Genomic DNA, 19,925 nt, shown 5'->3' on the forward strand with positions numbered 1-19,925 from the left:
AGAATGTTGCTCCTACGTTAAGGAGCAATAGCCAAAAATAAAAATATATACATATAATCTTATTGTCAAATTAATATATATTTATAGAAGATTTATACAGCAATTGCAGTTAAATCCCTCTTTTACTAACAGTTTCTTACCCATATACCGCTCAGAAGAAACATAAGTAATAAAATAAATAAAACTGGGATTTTTTAACTATACACCGAATATTAATCTTAACTTGCTGCATGAAAAGGGCAATTTGACACATTGAAATTGAGCCTTAATATATCATAAAACTGTTAGATCCCCTGCAGTACATAGATCATTTTCTTAAAAGTAAAATATTGAAACCATTGATATATTTTAAAGAAGGAAAACTTAGGTACTAAAATAGATGGATTCTTACCCATAAACTAAGTTCAGATACGTTTATTTTCAGCAAACGTGGTTTCATTGCCAATACAGCCTTTATAAAGAAAATAACAGAGAATACAGTTAATACTTTCAGACATAAATTCAAGTACCAAAAAATACTTTAAATAATAAGACTCTCAGGAATCTAAAATTCAGCACACTGTTGATTTTCCATGAAGCATCAAGGCTAATTTCTATGCTCAGTGATTTCTACAAATAGCCCTATTATATTCAGAGTAGAATACGTCAGTGAGTAATTTTTTAAAGTTGAAAATAGAATCATCATATATAAATTTCTGACAAATTTTACATATCTGATTTTTAGCTAAGAAATCAATTAGAGAGCTTTCAGTCAGGCATAAGACTTTCCTTAAGCTAAAAATATTGACTCTTAGAATAAAACTACAAATGACATTTTAATGGATCAACTAAATACTTCCCTCTATGAAATCACAGATTTCAAGGTGCATTACTTATAGGGATCCAAATCAACTTCAAAGTTGGCGAAAATACGGTTGGAGACCAAAACACAAATACCTGAACCCAAATAAATGTTGTCAGAAGTTTCTGAACATCTGAAAACATAAATGAGCTATGATTCAGGTTTCATTGTCATAACTATAAATACATACAAATGTATGTTTATAATTGTGCATAAAGGTGTTGTATTCTGTAACTATTGGCATCATTTTTATACACCAAAATATATGAAACATATATAAATATGTTTAATTCATACTTAAGACATATTAGGAGCCCTGGGGGCACAGTGGTTAAGAGCTCAGCTGCTAACCAAAAGGTTGGCAGTTGGAATCCATCAGCCGCTCCTTGGAAACCCTATGGGGCAGTTCTGTTCTGTCCCATAGGGTTGCTATGTGTTGGAATCTACTCAATTGCAACAGGTTTTTTTGTTTGTTTGTTTGTTTAGAGCAGTATGCAATCAAGGGCTGTTTATTTTCTCTTACTGAGGCATGACCTTCCAGAAATATCATAATGAATTCCAAACAAGTACAATTTTCTCTTTGGTGAAAATGGGAATGAAGACAATAAATATCTTTACTGTTGACATATTCTTGGGAAATGGGTTATTAAATAAATACTATTTGTATAATGGGACAAAGAAACTGGCAATCCCAAATTTGCTAATGGGTTCCAGAAATCAAGAAAGCCAAAATGATCTGAGTAACTTAAATGATTATTCAAGAAGTAGAACACATTTCAATTAGGACAGTGCAGGATGCCTCTTTCTTCAGAAAGCTGGCCTACACAAAAGCACATGCAGTTTAGATATAAGGAATTATTTCTAACCCCTTTAAGTTTGCAAAAACATTGTAACAATAAATACCACCGAAAAAAGGCAAAATCATCTCAAAGAGTCTTCAAATTTAGGAAGGTTTTTATATCTGGGACGTCATCCTGCTAAAAGTGGCAGAAAAGAGTGAGATGACCTTGCAGCATTTGTTCCAATTCTATAAGGCAATTTCTCCATAATGGAACTCTGTTCTTGGTAGTGATTTAGCAAAATGTAGCTGAATTTATCACCTGCCTTAACCTATCTCAATATTCCATAATAAAAATACAGGCATGGAAAAAAAAACTAAACAGTCACAGTCTCTGACCATGGCAGAGCAAAGAGAAGGGGCCACTGTGAGATATCAGAGTTGGAAAAGGGAATCAAGAGAGTGGAGTAGCAACAGGATAAAAACTGGAGAGATGAAGAGCGGGGAGGGAAGAAGAGAGCATAGAGGCATTCTTAAAATGAACTCTGGGACCAAAACTTAGGTGACCAAAAAGATAAGGAAAGTTAAAAGACAGGACATGGTGAGGAAAAATACAATGCTTTTTAATTTGTGGTTGCATTTGTTCCCTGTTTTGGAAGGGAGCACATGCAATACTCTGTCACATATAGAAGTATTCAGTAAGACACTCTAGACGGTTCCTGTAGGAAATTCCCCAGGCAACCCATACCCGTGACAAAGAACTATTAGTTTCAAAAACAGTCCTGTGTTTGAGGAACACTCACCCAAATAATGACCAAAGAGGAAGCATAGTATGAAGTTAATAACATTGAGTTTCCAAACATCAAAACAAAACAAAGTGCAAGAGAAATCTGGAAAAATCCAAGAAAAATATAATTAATGCACATAAAACAAACAAAAATCACATTTTTATTATGAAAATGCCACATGCCCATTATAAACAAAATTCAAATAGTACAAAAGGGAATATACGGTGAACACTGAGCTCCTTTTCCTCTGACACCTTTAATCTCCAGAGGTAACCACCATCAACCGCTTCCTGCGCAACCCTCCAGGAAGCAACATCCATAAATTTCAGTTTTATGTATTTTAAAAAGCACAAATAGAAAACTATCACGTAAGTTACACTATTTCTTGCTTTATTCTCAATAATATGTCCCAGAGAGCTTTCCATTTCAGGCCAAACTAATCTAACCCTTTTCGTTTAATAACTGGACCATAATTTATTTAACTGGTCCCCTGCCTAGTGCTAGACACGTAAGTGGTCTCTGGTTTGGTTTTTTGTTTTGTTTGTTTTTCCTCCTACGAACATTGCTATGATAAGCATCCTTAGTATGTACATCTTATGTACATGCTGGAGGCTCAGAGTGGTGCAAATGGTTCAGGCAGTAGGCTGCTAACCGATAGGCTGAAGATGTGAGGTGCCATGGAAGAAAGTCCTGATGACCTACTTCTAAAAATCAGCCATGGAAAACCCTACGGAACACAGTTCTACTGTGACACACACGAGGTCACCGTGAGCTGGAGCTGGCTCAACGGCAACTGGTTTTAGGTACATGTCAACACATTTATGGATAAATTACGAGCAATGAAATTAATGGACCGAAGGGTACATACTTTTTAAAATTTGAAAAAAATACTGACAAATTACAAAAAGATTGTACCAATTTACTCTCCCACCAACAGGGCAGATGAGAGTTCCTTTTGGCTCATACACTCATGAATTCTTCTTTTAAGTATCTGTCAATCTAACAGGAAAAAAAATTACCTCATTGTTTCAGTTTTTCATTATTTTCATAGTGGGTGAGACTCAGCTTCCTTTATATATTTGCTAATATGCTGTTTTGTGTATGTGTGTCTGAATTGCCTATCCCTACCACTGACCACTTGTCCACTGGGGTTTGCTACTTTTCTTAGGAGCACATTATATATTACAGAACCTAGCTTCTCGTCAGGCAAATGTAAATATTTTTCCCAGTTCATTATCTTTGTTCATAGTATTTCTGCGTTGTTTTTTAATTTTTATTGTTACTTTTATGTCAGTCAAATTTATCATTCTTTACTTTTAGGTCTTTAGGGATTAGCTCCATGATTAAAAAAACTCCATAAATAAAATAATCCACATTCTCTTGTAGAAGCTTTATTTTTGATCTATATATACAAATTTCCATATGAATTTTGGAACCCATTTGTAAAGTTTCAAAAAACTGGCATTTTTATTAAAATTACATTTTATTTGTAATGTGTACCTCATTACATTTAAAAAATTGCATCTGTACAATATCAAATCTTTAGATCCAAAAGCAAAACACATTATTTGCAATTCTTTAAGCCTTATTTTACATACATTAGCTAAGTTCCAAAATTTTCTTCATACACATCCTGCATATTTCTTTAGTTTATTTCAAAGCATATTATTTCTCTTGCTATTGTATCAGGAACATTTTTTTCATAGTATTTTCTAACCGATTATTGTTGTATATAAACCAAAACCCAAACCCACTGCCACTGAGTTGATTCCACCTCTTAGTAACCCTACAGGACAGAGCAGAACTGCCCAATAAAAAGCAAAGATGTCATCTAAGGTGCACCTGACCCATGCCATGGTGTTTTTAATCACCTCATATGCATTGCAAAAGCTGGACAATGAATAAGGAAGACTAAAGAAGAACTGACACCTTTAAAATGTGGTGTTGGCGAAGAATATTGAATATACCATGGACTTCCAAGAATAAATCTGTCTTGGAAGAAATACAACCAGAAAGCTCCTTAAGAACAAAACTGGCGAGACTACATCTCACATAGTTTGGACATGTTATCAGAAGGGATCAGTCCCTGGAGAAGGACATCATGTTTGGCAGAGGGTCAGCGAAAAAGAGGAAGACCCTCAATGAGATGGACTGACACAGTGGCTGCAACAAAAGGGCTCAAGCCTAGTAACAATTGTGAGGATGGCACAGGACTGGGCAGTGTTTCGTTCTGTTGTACACAGGGTTGCTATGAATTAGAACCAACTCGATGGCACTTAACAAAAACAACAACATAGGGTTTCCAGGAATCAGCTGGTGGATTCAAACTTCTAACCTTTTGGTTTGTATATAGAAAAGTTACATTTACTATGTATAAGCGAATACACTTTTTATTACTTCTAACAGTATTCAGTTTATTAATTTGGGTTTTTTGGGTATCCAAAATCATATTACTCGCAAACAATACTTTTACATCTTCTTTATTTAAAAAAAATTTTTTTTAATCAATTAGTTAATATTTCTGTAACAATGTTAAGTATTGTGGCAATACGCATATTTGTCATGTTTCTGGCATTAGTGGAAACAGTTCTACTGATTCATCATTCTGTGTGGTATCTTTAGTTTGAGAACTGCATATGTGTGTATAAATTTACACACATCAATAAAATATCCATATATTTTTAAGGTTTTAACAATAGGAATGGATGTTGAGTCTTACCAAATGCCTTTATAGTATCAAAGGAAATGACTACGCTGCTGATTTTTTTTTTTAACCTACTAATATGAAGAATGAAACCCTGGTGGCAGAGTGGTTAAGTGCCATGGCTGCTAACCAAAAGGTCGGCAGTTCGAATCCACCAGGCGCTTCTTGGAAACCCTATGGGGCAGCTGTACTCTGTCATGAGTACAGTTAATCAGAATTGACGTGATGGCAGTGGGGCTGGGGAATATGAAGAAGTATATCAACAGAATTCCTAATCTCAAGTGAAGGAGCCCTGGTGGCACAATGGTTCAGCACTCGGCTGCTAACCAAAAGGTCAGTGGTCTGAACTCACCAGCGGCTCCATGGGAGAAAAGACTTGGCAATCTGCTCCCATAAAGATTAGAAAAAAACTAGAAAACCCTTCGGGGTAGTTCTACTTTGTTCCATAGGGTCACTTTGAGTTGGAATCAACTCAACAGCACCCACCAACAATGTTAAATCATTCTTGCATTCCTGGAATGAACTTAATTTGTCATGGCATATTATTCTCATGTTAGCTTTTAAATTTCACTAAATGGATAAGTAACTGAAGCCTCAAATCTTTACAAAAATAGTGTCCGTAGTGCTCAAATTTTAGACTAACTCTAAAATTTTCCTAATCTCCTTGGGCAAACATTAGAACACCCCCAACACACCCCCAGCTCAGAGCACCTGTGTATGCTGTTTCCTTTAGCCGAACGGCTAGCTCTCTGCTCTCTCGCATCTCTTTATTCCAATGTCATCTTCTCAGCGAGGGCTTCCCTCATCACTCCAGTTTACACTGCAACCTCTGCTACATACTCAACAAATCCTATCCTCCTTGTCTGCTTTATTTTTCTTAATAGTACTTACTACCATCTAACATACTCTGTATTTTACATTTTTAGTTTATTTCTGTCTATATACACTAGAATATAAGGGCCATGAAAGGGCGGAAGAGACATTTTGCTTTTATCATTGCTATATCTTCAGCAACTCTAAAATGCTTAACAAATAATTGGTGCTCAAAACATTGGTGAATTTTAATTTAAAAAGGAAAAATTGAAAATTAATAAACTAAGAAAATTGAGAACTTAGGTACAGAATAAAGGAGGTTATTAGAGATATTTTTCTTAGTATTTGTATTTTTTTTTTAGTATCTATTTTTGGTAAGATTTCTTTAAAAAATAATATTGTGAATAACTTTATGTTAATGAATTTCAAAACTTAGATGAAATGGGAATATTTCTAGCAAAATAACAATTACCAAAAAATGACTCAAGGATAAGTCTCAATAGTCCTATTATCATTAAATAAAGTGGCTCAGTCATCTAAAATCTTTCCATAAGGAGAAAAACAGGCCTGTGTATATTTACAAACAAGTTACACTGAACTTTCAGACAGTAGTCCTTCAGTCTTACACAAGATTTACCACTGAACATAAAAAGTAGGCACACATTCCAATCAATTCTAAGAGGCTAGAATAAATCTGATATTAAAATAAGTCAAGAATAAGAAAGGATAATTACTATACAATCCCATTTATAAACAGAGTTGCAAAAATCCTAAAAAAGTAATGGCAAACTGAATCCAGCAACGTATAAAAATTGTGTTTAGCCCAGAGAAGCAAGGTTTCTTAATGTTGGAAAATCAATTAATGTAATTGACCACAGTAACAGACTGAAGAAGGAAAAAGAGCACAAGATCATTTAAACAGAGGCAGAAAAGAATTTGATGAAACTTAGCATTTATTCATTTCTTTTAAAAAGTGCTCAAAGCATGATGCGGCCATGTTAAAAGGCACGGAAGCCAGCCTGAAGTAGATGCTCAAATCTGGGACATTTCAAGCACCAAAATCAATAAAGAAAATAATGGATTATATCACATTGAATAAAACAGAAACCATAAGTCCCTCCAGAGATAGGCAGATAGACACACACACAGATAGAATATCTGATGAGGAATGGAATATTTACATAGTCTCAAAGTATCTCTATAAAATATTTACTAATTATAAAAGAAAAAAAAGAGCAACTTTACAGTGGAGACACAAGGCAGACACCACCTTAAATCAAGTGATCAAAGTCATCACAATCAATAAAGCGACAAGTAAAAAAATGTAAGGCTATCGGATACAATGCAATGAGAAGAACGCAGAATCTCTTTTGTGGTATCTCTGCCGAAGATGGACAACTTGACTATCATCGTAAGGAAACATCAGACGAACCCAAGCTGAAAGTCATTCTACAAAATAGCTGGCCTGCGATCTTAAGGGTCAATGTTATGAAAGTCAAGGAAAAACTGAGGTAGTGCTTCTAGATTGAAAGAAACAAAAGAATCATGACAACTAAAAACAGTCTGCTTCTGGCCTGGTTCCTTTCCTATAAAAGGATATTTTTGAGACAGTGAAATCTGAGTACTGGACAGTACTATTGATCAATGCTAATTTTCTAATTTCAATGGTGGTCTTACAGTTATATTTATAGAAAATATAAACTATTCAGAGTGATGGTACATCAGGTCAGCAACTTATTCAGAAATGCTCAGGGAAAAAGATTTTTGTAGGATACTTGTAAAATGGTTGTGTAAGTTCGAGATTATTTCAAAATAAAAAAGCAAAATTAAACTTCTTCACAAACTAGGGATTTAAGAGGGAATCTCCTTCAATAAAGGCTTGCAAAAAATCTATAGTAACTCCAGAAACATGTTCTTTAAAATCCCATTGCCCATTATCAGGGTTCCTAAGCAATCCCATACTAGAGGTCCTACACAGCACACTAAGTTGAGGAGGAAGGAGTGTAGGTATTGGAAAGGAAGAAACAAATGCAGAGGCGGAGTTACTATTTAGAAAACCCACGGAATCTACAGAAAAAGTATTATAATAAGAGTTTAACAAGACTGCTAGAAATGAGACCACTATACAAAAGTCAATTGTATTCTATACACCAGCAACAAACAAATACTTAATTCACTAAAAATACTATTTATAAGAGCAAAAAAATATATATCTAGAAATAAAGCCAACAAATAATTTGGAAAACTTTTTTAAAAAAATTATAAAATTTTATTAAAAAATAAAATCTTTTAAGTTTTAGAAGAAAATCATGAAGAATATCTTTATGGCCTCTCAGTAAGGACTGAAAAGTACTATCATATAGGATGAGCTTTATAATGTTTACTAAGTTATTATTAATGTCTTTTCATTAAAAGCCACTATAAAGAAAGTGAGAACCAAGTCAGTTTACAATACATAATTGGCAAAACCATATCTAAAATACATGAATCACTACGACTCAATTTTAAAAACAAATTACACGAGAGAAGAGTATGTAAAAGACATGAATAAGCATGCCACAAAAAAGGAAGCACAAAGGGCCCGCCAATATACCAAAAGAAGTTCAGCTTTATTGAGACTAAGAGATAAGCAAAAATTAAGGTCACAAGACAACCACACTTTACACTCACCAGACTGATAAAATGAAAAAGGATGTAGAACAAGGTAAAACTGTTACACATTGCTGTTTGAAGCAGTCCAATCATTTTGGAAAAACAATTTGGTATTAAATTATGAAGTTGGACACGTACATAATTTTCCACCCAGCAAATCTACTACTAGATAAATACCCTCAAGAAATTCTTAATATATGTGCCCCAGGAAATAAGTGTAAGAATTTACAGTGTTATTCATAAAACAAGAAAAAGAGGAAATAACCTAAATGTCCTTCAATAAGAAAATGGACAAACTGTGCTATATTTATATAAACTTACTGACATCTTGCTAAGTACCAGATGCCTTATTAAGAGTCTTATATACATGGCTACATCTAAAACAAATAAAAAACCATTACCATGTGCATATAAATGATCTTCTGTAATTTGCATATATCAATGTACCCCACAACATATACTGCAAACAATGATGCAATCTGAAATTTAAAAAGAAATTAAGTTAAAAATAAAAATTGTATATAAAACAAGCAGCTATAAAAATGAAGAAAATATTATTTCTATTGTCTCATATTAATTTTATATTTACATAGAAAGTGAGTTTTCATTTCATATACCAATTTATTACTGAACATGATCAACGTATTAACACAGCAAATACTGGTCATTTTTCTCTTCATGTATGGCACGCTCAATTAACTACGTGAACTATATATGTCAGGAGTTATCTAAAACAGCAGTCACTGTAACGTAAGGTTGACTCTACTGTCAATTATAAACTGCCCCGCCCCATCAAAAACTGAAAACTTAATTATAATGTATAACAATTAATACACAATTAGGAAGGTACATTTAACTCAAAAATAATTATGTAATGCATGTGTGAGTGAAAATACATTAATTCATGCTTGTCAATCACTCTTTACAAGTATGTTTTGTTCTCATTCATTAATACAGGTATTCAAGCACTATATTGCAATCAAACTTCAAATTAGTAGGAGCACTTTCACCACAAAGGTGTTTTTAAACCTCAGTTTTGAAGAAAACTGTATATGTACTTAGCAAGAATTCTAATAGTGTTAGATAAATTAAAAGGTAAAATGATGACATGGTACTTCCTGATAAAATACAGAGGTATTAAGCCATACCTTGCCTCTCTATTCTTCCTCACGGACAAAGCAACTCAAATTAAATTCCATGCCTCACCTATAACATCACACTAAAGAGCTGAATACTTAAACATACATCTTAAACTCCATTTATCAAATTTTATTTTTAAGCAATCTACAACAAATTTTCCCATTAGTAAGAAAACAGTAAGATTTCCCTTTACCTAGGATTATCCATGGGGAACAACAGTGCATTGTATGAGGGTGATGGAAATCACACAATAACTTTGGGGAAGCATATGTTGCTATTATTGAACATAAACCCCACAGAGAGGCATACCACCTCTTCCCTCCACCAAATCAAAAAAAACTAAACCCATTGCCATCTAGTTGATTCCGACTCATGGCATCCCTATTACCATCCCCCCAAAAAACAAAAAGAAACAAAAAAATAGGCCATCCCCACTTACTGGAAGCAAGAAGAACTCTCCCTTTTCACCCCAGGGGCTAAGTAATTCACAGCACACCAAAAGGGTAAAATGTTAAGAAGAAGATCTTAAAGATATTTAAACTAGAAACTGTAAAATGTCATCAAACTAAAGACAAAGGAGTCTAAGATAAGACCAAAGTAAGAAGTTAAGTACAAACAGAATCTATTTTTTAAAAACAGGAATAAAAGCAGCTTACCTACTGACATCTTGCTAAAAGTACCAGATACCATATTAAGAGTCCTATATATATTACCACATCTAATCCTAACCATAACTCAATAAAATAAGGTTCTCTTATTTTCTCCATTTCATAAATGAGACAACTGAAGCTACGAAAAATTCAGTACTCTGTACAAGTCAAGAACCCAGTGAGCAAAGCTGGGACTCAAATTCAGGTCTGACTGCACTTCCAGAACAAGACATTTCAAAGAACATTAAAAAGCAACTCAAACTGCGTTATATGAATATAGCCAGCATAACAAAAACACAGCACGCAAGATGGAAAAAAATGACCACATTCTCAATTTAGTCTCACTCTCAACAAGCTACTTGCCTTATATATCCCTATTTGAAAAGAGGGAAGAGCACAGGGAGAAATGATAGAAAAACTGCAGACTGGCAGGGGAGTTACACAATATATGAACTATTCAGCATTTTATCCTAGTATCTACAGTTCTATTTAAGAGAAACACTTAAAATTATGGCACTAGTCCTCTTTTAAGCACACTAACAAATTCTGAATAACACAGCTAGCAGTCTTACAAATGTGAATTCAATAAATGTGTTCTACTAAGAAGTAACTATACGTATTAATAAATAAATCTTATATATTTCCCTTCTTTGAACTTTCTTTGCATTGACTAAAAGCATTTTAGGACTTAGAGTCATAAAACGTCTCAATTCTATCATTTTATACAAATGAGTTCACATAACCAAACACATTAAGCTTAAATCAGTTTTAAAAATATAATCAAATTACCTGAGTAAGAAGTACAAACTGAGCAAACTGCCAAGGAAGTATGAAAAATATATTGGAAATGCAGAGTGCAATCAAGCTTCCTTTATAAAGTTTTGTAGCCCTTAAAAAGATAAAGTAAATATTAGTAAGTTTAATTGCATGGCTTAACACCACTGCAAATTAGAATCTCTAAACACGATCTGGTTATAACATAAACCGGTCATAAAATCAACCAATGGGATAGAAAGAATACCTCCTGACACTCAATTACAACCATCCTCTATGAAAACTAAATACCCATTATTACTGTACAAACACAAAGCCTGTAAGGAGAGGGAGGGCAGCCAGGTCAGGATATGCACTGAATTTTTGTCAAACTATATTTTAGTAATTTCATTAACATTCTGTTACAGTCAATGATTCATTAGTTGGCAAGACAGAGCATATCTATGAAAAATAACAGGAAGTGGCATATTATAAGTACTAAATATTACATAGAAGGGTATTGTAAGAATTCAGAATAAGGGCTGAGCAGTCAGGGAGGTTCCGTGGGGCATCTGTGGTAAGAGTTGATCTTGAACAGGTAGAGCGTAGAAAGGTGGAGGGGGGCAAAGGCACGGCCTTCCTGGAGCCACCTGTAGAGGATCCACTTTGGTTCTCACTTACAATTTAGGAGATTTTAAGAAGGGCAGGTAGTTTTATCTTCCATGCTAATTTCAAGAAGTAGCTTCCTCCTAAATCTGTGAGCCGGTGTGAATCCCCCAAACATCCCTAAAATCTTCACTGAAGTGGAATCAAGGATTCTTCGACTTCAGGTAATCTATTAATGAGTTAATGGCTCACATTATTATTGAAATAGAAAATATATGACTGCATCCTACGTAATAAAGTCTCTATTCCGTGAAACTTACATTTCAATTACATGTTTGTTTGTACACATACATGTGTATACTGGGCCACACTGTAAAATTGATTTATTTCTTATAGGTAGCATGTCAAAAAGTTTGAAAGCCACTGTCCAAAATAAAGTAGATCTATTTTGGAGCCCTGGTGGCCCAGCCGTTAAGAGCTCAGGCTGCTAACCAAAAGGCTGGTAGTTCAAATCCACCAGCTGCTCCTTGGAAACTCTATGGGGCAGTTGTACTCTGTCCTACAGGGTTAATATGAGTTGGAATCAACTTGATGGCAATGGGTTTGTTTGTTTATACTGCTTTTAGGGGCTCTGGTGGTCCAGTGGTTAAGAGCTCGGCTGTAAAACCAAAAGGTCTGCAATTTCAATCTACCAGCCACTCCTTGAAACCCTATGGGCATTTCTACTCTGTCTTATAGTGTTGCTATGAGTTGGAATTGACTTGACAGCAATAGACTTGATTTCTTTGGTATACTACTTTTAAGGAGCCCTGGTGGTGCCATGGTTAAGCGCTTGGCTGCTAACTAAAATGTCAGCAGTTTGAACCCACCAGCCATTCCGCAAGAGAAGATGCAGCAGTCTGCTTCCATAAAGATTATAGCTTTGGAAACCCTATAGAGCAGTTGTACTCTGTCCTATAGGGTCACTATGAGTTAGAATAGATTTGACAGCAACAGGTTTGGTTTTTATACTGCTTCTGAATATGCTGAACACGATTTTCATTTTACAGGTAATGAGAAATAGTAAAGATTTCTGAGTTTAAGCCTAGTCTGACAGTGGGTATACCATGCAAAAGGCGAAAGAGGAACAAATGGAAAACAAGGACTTCCAATTGGCCCAGGTATGACTGATAAGCACTGAACCCAGATAGCAGAAAGGGAAAACAAAGGAACTCCAACAATAATCAGGAAAAAGCTAAGACTGTGCTGGTATAAGGTAATTGATACAAAAATAAATTTTAAAAGATTTAAAATTAAAAAATTAGATACATTGCTAGAACAATTTCTATCCTTACTTATAAGTAATGCCTACCATTAAGGAATATCTTCCTTTCTAGTCTTACACCAACATCCTCAGCACCTGCAGGCCACATCAACATTGCTCAGCTTCTTCCTGGCTCACCCAAGCTGTTCACCCACCACCCCACTCTGCCATCACATGAAGGTGCAGATGACCAATGGAGACTAGGGTGTCTTTATTTAGAAGTAAGGCAAGAAGTCAGTCAATGCTCCAAGAAATAAAGGATGTGGTTTCTCCAGCAGAAAAGACCACAGCTGCCAAGAAAGCAGGTGTCATCCCAGGCAAAATGAAAACAGCTACCACGCGTCCAAACAACCGGTCACACCAGCCATAGTAGTAGCCACACCAGGCACAAAGCGAGCCATGCTAACAAAGGAGCAAAGAACAGGAAGATTGCCTCCAATAAGAGGGGTTGAGGTGCCAGTGAGGATGGCGAGGAAGATCAAACTGATGATAAATCCATGGACATTTCTCTCACGTGTCTAAGCTTGCGGAGGAGGTGGTTATATTGAAAAGTTATATTGAATTTGCCACTGTATTTGGGCAAACTATTGTGCTACGGGCACTGGTGATGCAACGTTGTAATGCCAGGGATCCACAAAACTTACCCAGGTCTTTTATGGTTGTTGCATACACTTTGTGAGTTAACCACTATGTAAATGATGCTGCTTTTTACACTTTATTTTTTAAAGTACAACAGATATTTGAAGTTTCAGATTACTAAAAAACCTTCAAGTTTGCTCTTAAAAATGTTTCCAAAAGAATGAAACAATGAAAAAATATAAAGCAAATTTTTGCCTTGAAAAATTGTATGCAGGTATTTATTTACTATTTATTCTGTAATCCAACTCTAATAACACTTAAACTTGGAGGAAAAAAGGTTTTTTTAATAATTCACTATAGGGACACTTGCTTCTACTATCGTATCTTTGTATAGTCTAACAAAGTTATATGGGATGTTTGCGAGTTATTTTCTGTACCATCAAAATGCACTGTCAACAAAGACTGCAAAAGCAGAATACACTTTTTGGGGGGAAGATACAAACTGTTTAAAATTTTCCATGATGTTCAATTGTGAGTAATAAAATGGCAGTTTGTAATAATTTTTTCTAATAAATAACTTTTGGAATTAAAAAAAAAAAAAGCAAAACAGTGATGAAACAGCAATGGTGAACACAGCAGCTACTCTGGCTTCAAAAGGCCAGGAATATGAAAAGGAAGACATCAACAAGGATGAAGAACAGAAGGGTGAAGAAGAATCTGAAGAAAGGAAATCCCTCCTAAAACTTTCCTGCAAAAGCCAAAGGAGACAACTGGAATGAGAAGGTGGGTCTGGATGGAGATAAAGGCTCAAGATATCAATGATTAGGAGGATAAAGAAGAGGTAAAGAAAGAATATGCCACAAAAGCACATGGGAAACAAAACAGAAAAGAACCCAACAGCGTTTGAAGCCAAGAAACAGCAACTGGAGTAGCACCATGGTGGCAGGCAGAATGACGACTTTCAAAATTCTCCACATCCTAATCCCCAAAACCTGGCAATGTGTATACATTATATGGCAGAGGGGAATTAAGGTGCAGATGGAACCTTAAGGCTGTAGGTGGAATTAAGATTGCCAACCAGCTAACTTACCTTAGAGAGATTATCCTGGATTATTCAGGTGGACCCAATGTAATCACAAGAGTCCTTAAAAGAGTCTAAGTGATTAGTGAGAAATACTCAGTCCCCCATCTCTGGCTTTGAAGATGGAAGGCAGTCATAATCCAAGGAAGACAGACAACTTCTGCTGTTGTTAGATGCCAGTGAGTCAGTTCTGACTCCTAGCAACCCTATGTACAAGAGGCCAAACACTGTCCGGTCCTGCCCCATCCTCACAATTGTTGTTATGCCTGAGCCCATTATGGTAGCCACTGTGTCAATACATCTCACTGAGGGTCTTCCTCTTTTTCACTTTACCAAGCATGCTGTCCTTCCCCAGGGACTGGTCCCTCCTGATAACATGTTCCAAATACATGAGATGAAGTCTCACCATCCTTTCTTCTAATGAGCATTCTGGCTGTACTTCTTCCCAAACGTGTTTGTTCTTCTGGCAGTCCATGATCTATTAAATATTCTTCCCCAACACTGAAATTCAAAGGCATCAATTGTTCCTTGGCCTTCCTTATTCACTGTCCAGCTTTCACATGCATATGAGGCAACTGAAAACACCATGGCTTGGGTCAGGCCAACCTTAGTCCTTAAAGTGACATCTTTGCTTTTCAACACTTTAAAGAGGTCTTTTGCAGACTTGCCCAACGCAATACACTCATTTCTTGACTGCTGATTCCATGGACATTGATTATGGATCCAAGTAAAATGAAATCCTTGACAACTTCAATCTTTTCTCCATTTATCGGGATGTTGCTTATTGGTCCAGTTGTGAGGACTTTTGCTTTCTTTATGTTGAGGTGTAATCCATACTGAAGGCTGTAGTCTTTGATATTCATCAGTAAATGCTTCAATTCCTCTTCACTTTCAGCAAGCAAGGTTGTGTCTGCATATCACAGGTTGTTAACGAGTTTTCCTCCAGTCCTGATGCCTCGTTCTTCTTCATATAGTCCAGCTTCTCCGATTATTTGCTCAGCACACAGACTGAATAAGTATGGTGAAAGGATACAACCCTGACACACACCTTTCCTGACTTTAAGCCACGCTGTAACCCCTTGTTCTGTTCGAATGACTGCCTCTTAGTCTAAGTGCAGGTTCATCATCAACACAATTAAGTGTTCAAGAATTTCCATTCTTCGCGACATTATCCATAATTTGTTATGATCCACACAGTCGAATGCCTTTGCATAGTCAGTAAAACACAGGTAAACATCCTTCTGGGATTCTCAGCTTTCAACCAGGATCCTTTTGTCATCAGCAATGATATCCCTCATTAGACGACCTCTTCTGAATCCTGCTTGAATTTGTGGCAGTTCCCTGTCGGTGTACAGCTGCAACTGCTTTTGGATGATCTTCAGCAAAATTTTACTTGTGTGTGATATTAATGATATTGTTGCATAATTTCTGCATTCAGTTGGATCACCTTTCTTTGGGATGGTCACCAAATGGTTGGCCAGGTAGCTGTCTTCCAAATTTCTTGGCACAGATGAGTGCTTCCAGCACTGCATCCATTTGTTGAAACATCTCCACTGGTATTCCGTCAATTCCCAGAGCCTTGTTTTTCACCAATGCCTTCAGTGCCACACGGTCTTCTTCCTTCAGTACCATTGGTTCTCAATCATATGCTACCTCCTGAAATGGCTGAACATCGACCAGTTCCTTTTAGTACAGTGACTCTGTGTTTCCCTTCCATCTTCTTTTGGTGCTTCCTGCATCATTTAATATTTTCCCCATAGAATTCTTTAATGTTGCAACTCAAGGCTTGAATTTTTCCTTCAGTTCTTCAGCTTGAGAAATGCCGAGCATATTCTTCTCTTTTGGCTTCCCATCTCCAGGTCTTTGCACATTTCATTATAATACTTTACTCTGTCTTCTTGAGCCACCCTTTGAAATCATCTGTTCAACTCTTTTACTTCATCATTTCTTCCATTTACTTTAGCTACTCTACGTTTAAGAGCAACTTTCAGAGTCTCTTCTGACATCCATTTTGGCCTTTCCTTTCTTTCCTGTCTTTTTAATGACCTCCTGCTTTCTTCATGTATGAAGTCCTTGCACAATTCATCTCATCTTTCGTCAATAGTGTTCAATGCTTCAAATTTACTCTTGATATGGTCTCTAAATTCAGGTGGATATACTCAAGGTCCTATTTTGGCTCTTGCGGACTTTTTCTAATTTTCTTCGACTTGAACTTACATATGAGCAATTGATGGTCTGTTCCACAGTTGGCGCCTGGCTTTGTCGTGACTATTGATATTGAGCTTTTCCACCTTCTCTGTTCACCAAACCAAAAACAAATCAAACCCACTGCTGTTGAGTCACTTCTGACTCATAGGGACCCTATAGCACAGAGTAGAACTGCCCCACAGGGTTTCAAAGAAGCACCTGATGAATTTGAACTGCTGACCTTTTGGTTAGCAGCCGTAGCACTTAACCACTACACCACCAGGGTTTCTGTCCACAGATGTAGTCAATTTGACTCCTGTGTATTCCATCCAGTGTGGTTCAAGTGTATAGTCACCATTTATGTTGTTGAAAAAAGCTATTTGCAATGAAGAAGTCATTGGTCTTGCAAAATTCTGTCATGCAATATCCAGCATCATTTCTATCACCAAGGCCATATTTTCCAACTACCAATCCTTCTTCTGTTTCCAACTTTCACATTCCAATCACCAGTAATTATCAATGCGTCTTGATTGCATGTTTGATCAATTTCAGACCACAGAATTTGATAAAAATTTTCAATTTCTTCATCTTTGGCCTTAGTGGTTGGTGCATAGATTAGAATAATAGTTGTACTAACTGGTTTTCCTTGTAGGCATACGGATATCCTACCACTAATAGTTCTGTACTTCAGGATAAAAGATCTTGAAATTTTTTTTTTTTTTTTTTTTTTGACGATGAATGTAATGCCTTCCCTCTTCAATTTTTCATTCTCAGCATAGTAGACCATACCAAACAAACCAAACCCGGTGCCATCGAGTCGATTCTGACTCATAGCAACATACTCTATAACTGTCCAATTCAAAATGGCCAATACCAATCCATTTCAGCTCACTAATGCCTAGGATATCCATCTTTATGAGTTCCATTTCATTTTGACAACCTCCAATTTTCCTGGATTCACACTTTGTACATTCCATGTTCCGATTATTAACAGATGTTTGCAGTTGTTTCTTCTCATTTGGAGTCATGCTATAGTAGCAGATGAAGGTTCCAAAAGCTTGACTTAATCCACATCATCAAGGTCAACTCTACTTTGAGCAGGCAGCTCTTCCCCAGTCATCTTCTGAGTGCCTTCCAACCCGCGGGGCTCATCTTCTGGCACTGTACCAGACAATATTCTACTGCTATTCATAAGGTTCTCACTGACCAATTTTTTCAGAAGTAGATTGCCATGTCCTTCTTCCTAGTCTGTCTTAGTCTGGAAGCTCCACTGAAACCTGTCCTCCAAGGGTGACTCTGCTAGTGTTTGAAACACCAGTGGCAAAGCTTCCAGTATCACAGCAACACGCAAGCCGCCACAGTACAACGAACTGACAGACACTTGGTGGCAGATACCCTCTAGAAGCTGGAAAAGACAAGGAAATGGAAAACTAATACAACTACCCCATAGTACGTCCCTCAGGATGGATTAAAGGAAGTAGTGCTCACCAACTGGAGCTGTACCATCCACAGCTCAGATTAATAAGTGTGAGTGAGAAGAATCAAAAGTTTGCCTTCACTGAATTTTAGACAGGAGCAGAGGTAGAAGAAAGGCAGGAATTGGAGCCTTGTGGGTGGTCTATTGTCTGCACTATATTGGAGAGAAAAACCAGGATCAAGAATGTGGGTGTGAACAAACAGCATCTGCAGTGGCGACTAAAGACTCTCTTCTTGTGCAAAACTTCTTGAAGTGTTTGAGAAGGGGATGTCAATCAAGTTGTCCCAGAGCCAAAATGGCAAAACTAAATGTTATGAATTCATAGTTCACCTTATTTGAAGATGCATTAAATCCTATGAGAAAAGAGAAATTAGGGCAGAGCAGTCAGGCTCGAGTTGCAAGGATTTTAAAAAGCTAATGCAAAAGAAGCCACCCATCCCGCATTCTGTAAAAGGTCTGTCTGAAGACATGACATAAGGACTGAAAGCCATGTTATGGCTCTATTCCTGCTGGGATGATCACAGAGGGAAGCTGCGCTGTCCAAACTATTTGGTTTAGCAGATTTGAACAAGGTTCTTCTGAATTCTGCAGATCACTAAAGGAAGTTCTCAGTCAGAGTCATTTCCATATTTTCACTGTTCTTAGTTCTATTTCTTTGTATAGGTTCCCTTTTTTTTCTTTTAACCCTTCCAGATTAAGGCTGGATCTGTCTAAGCTCAGTATTAGTCAACAGAAAGGGGACAGAATTGTGTTCTTTGCTCTGGAGAGCCACCAGCTTACCTCCTGTCTGCCCATTTTCAGAAAGCAATGGCAGTGGCAGAAAATGACTTGGGAAAATGGAGATGGCAGAGGAAGTGGAAGCAGATTTGCTGCTCCTTGAGCAGTCACTGTGGACTGCTAAGAAAAAAGGAAGAGGATGAAGTTTTTGGTACTAGAAAGTTCTGAAGTTAAGTCTTAAGGTATCTTTACTAATTCCACCTAGCAACAGGAATGTTAAATATTTTGTTATATTGTTTATATTGATTTTTATTATAGAAGCTCAAGAAATTCTAGTTTAAGTTATTTAATGCAAAAAAAAAGCATACGCCAAAGTTACCTGAGAATATGAGTCACAAGCAACATCTGAAGTACAAGGAATGGATATGAGAAGCTTTCGCGGAGAGGTGGTGTCCACATCACGCGAGTACACTGAAAAAAAAAAATCATAGCATGTGGTATATTTGTTAAAATTTCTAAGTAAGACATAGCAAGTAAAACCAAAAACTAAACCAAAACCCAATGCCACAAAGTTGATACCAACTCATAGTGACCCTAGAGGACACAGTACAACTGCCCCATAGGGTTTCCAAGGCTACAAATCTTTAAGACACAGACTGTCACATCTTTCTCCTAAGGAGTCGCTGGTGGGTTCAAACTGCAGACCTCTTGGTTAGCAGCCAAGCACTTTACCCACTGCACCATCAGGGTTCCTTTAGCAAGTAAAAAATGCTGTTTACAAATACAAGCAGAAGTACTTTTCACACCTAATTTAAATGGTGTATTGTAAAACAAGAAGCCACTGGATTTTCCATAA

General features: G+C 36.5%; 1 protein-coding gene across 3 annotated transcripts in view; it reads right to left on the reverse strand.

The window, feature by feature from the left end:
* Window positions 1-19,925, reverse strand: part of DPY19L1 (dpy-19 like C-mannosyltransferase 1) — a 118,133-nt gene that overhangs the window by 41,869 nt on the left and 56,339 nt on the right. For all 3 annotated transcript variants that reach the window (XM_010587174.3, XM_064290134.1, XM_064290135.1), the window contains exons 8-12: window positions 19,449-19,540; window positions 11,156-11,255; window positions 8,978-9,055; window positions 2,423-2,509; window positions 392-451 (exon numbers count right to left, since the gene is read on the reverse strand). In XM_010587174.3, coding sequence (XP_010585476.1) covers window positions 392-451; window positions 2,423-2,509; window positions 8,978-9,055; window positions 11,156-11,255; window positions 19,449-19,540 — 417 coding nt within the window. The remainder of the gene's footprint in view (window positions 1-391; window positions 452-2,422; window positions 2,510-8,977; window positions 9,056-11,155; window positions 11,256-19,448; window positions 19,541-19,925) is intronic.

The sequence above is a fragment of the Loxodonta africana genome, chromosome 8 (genome assembly GCF_030014295.1).
Source record: "Loxodonta africana isolate mLoxAfr1 chromosome 8, mLoxAfr1.hap2, whole genome shotgun sequence".
Lineage (NCBI taxonomy): Eukaryota > Metazoa > Chordata > Mammalia > Proboscidea > Elephantidae > Loxodonta > Loxodonta africana.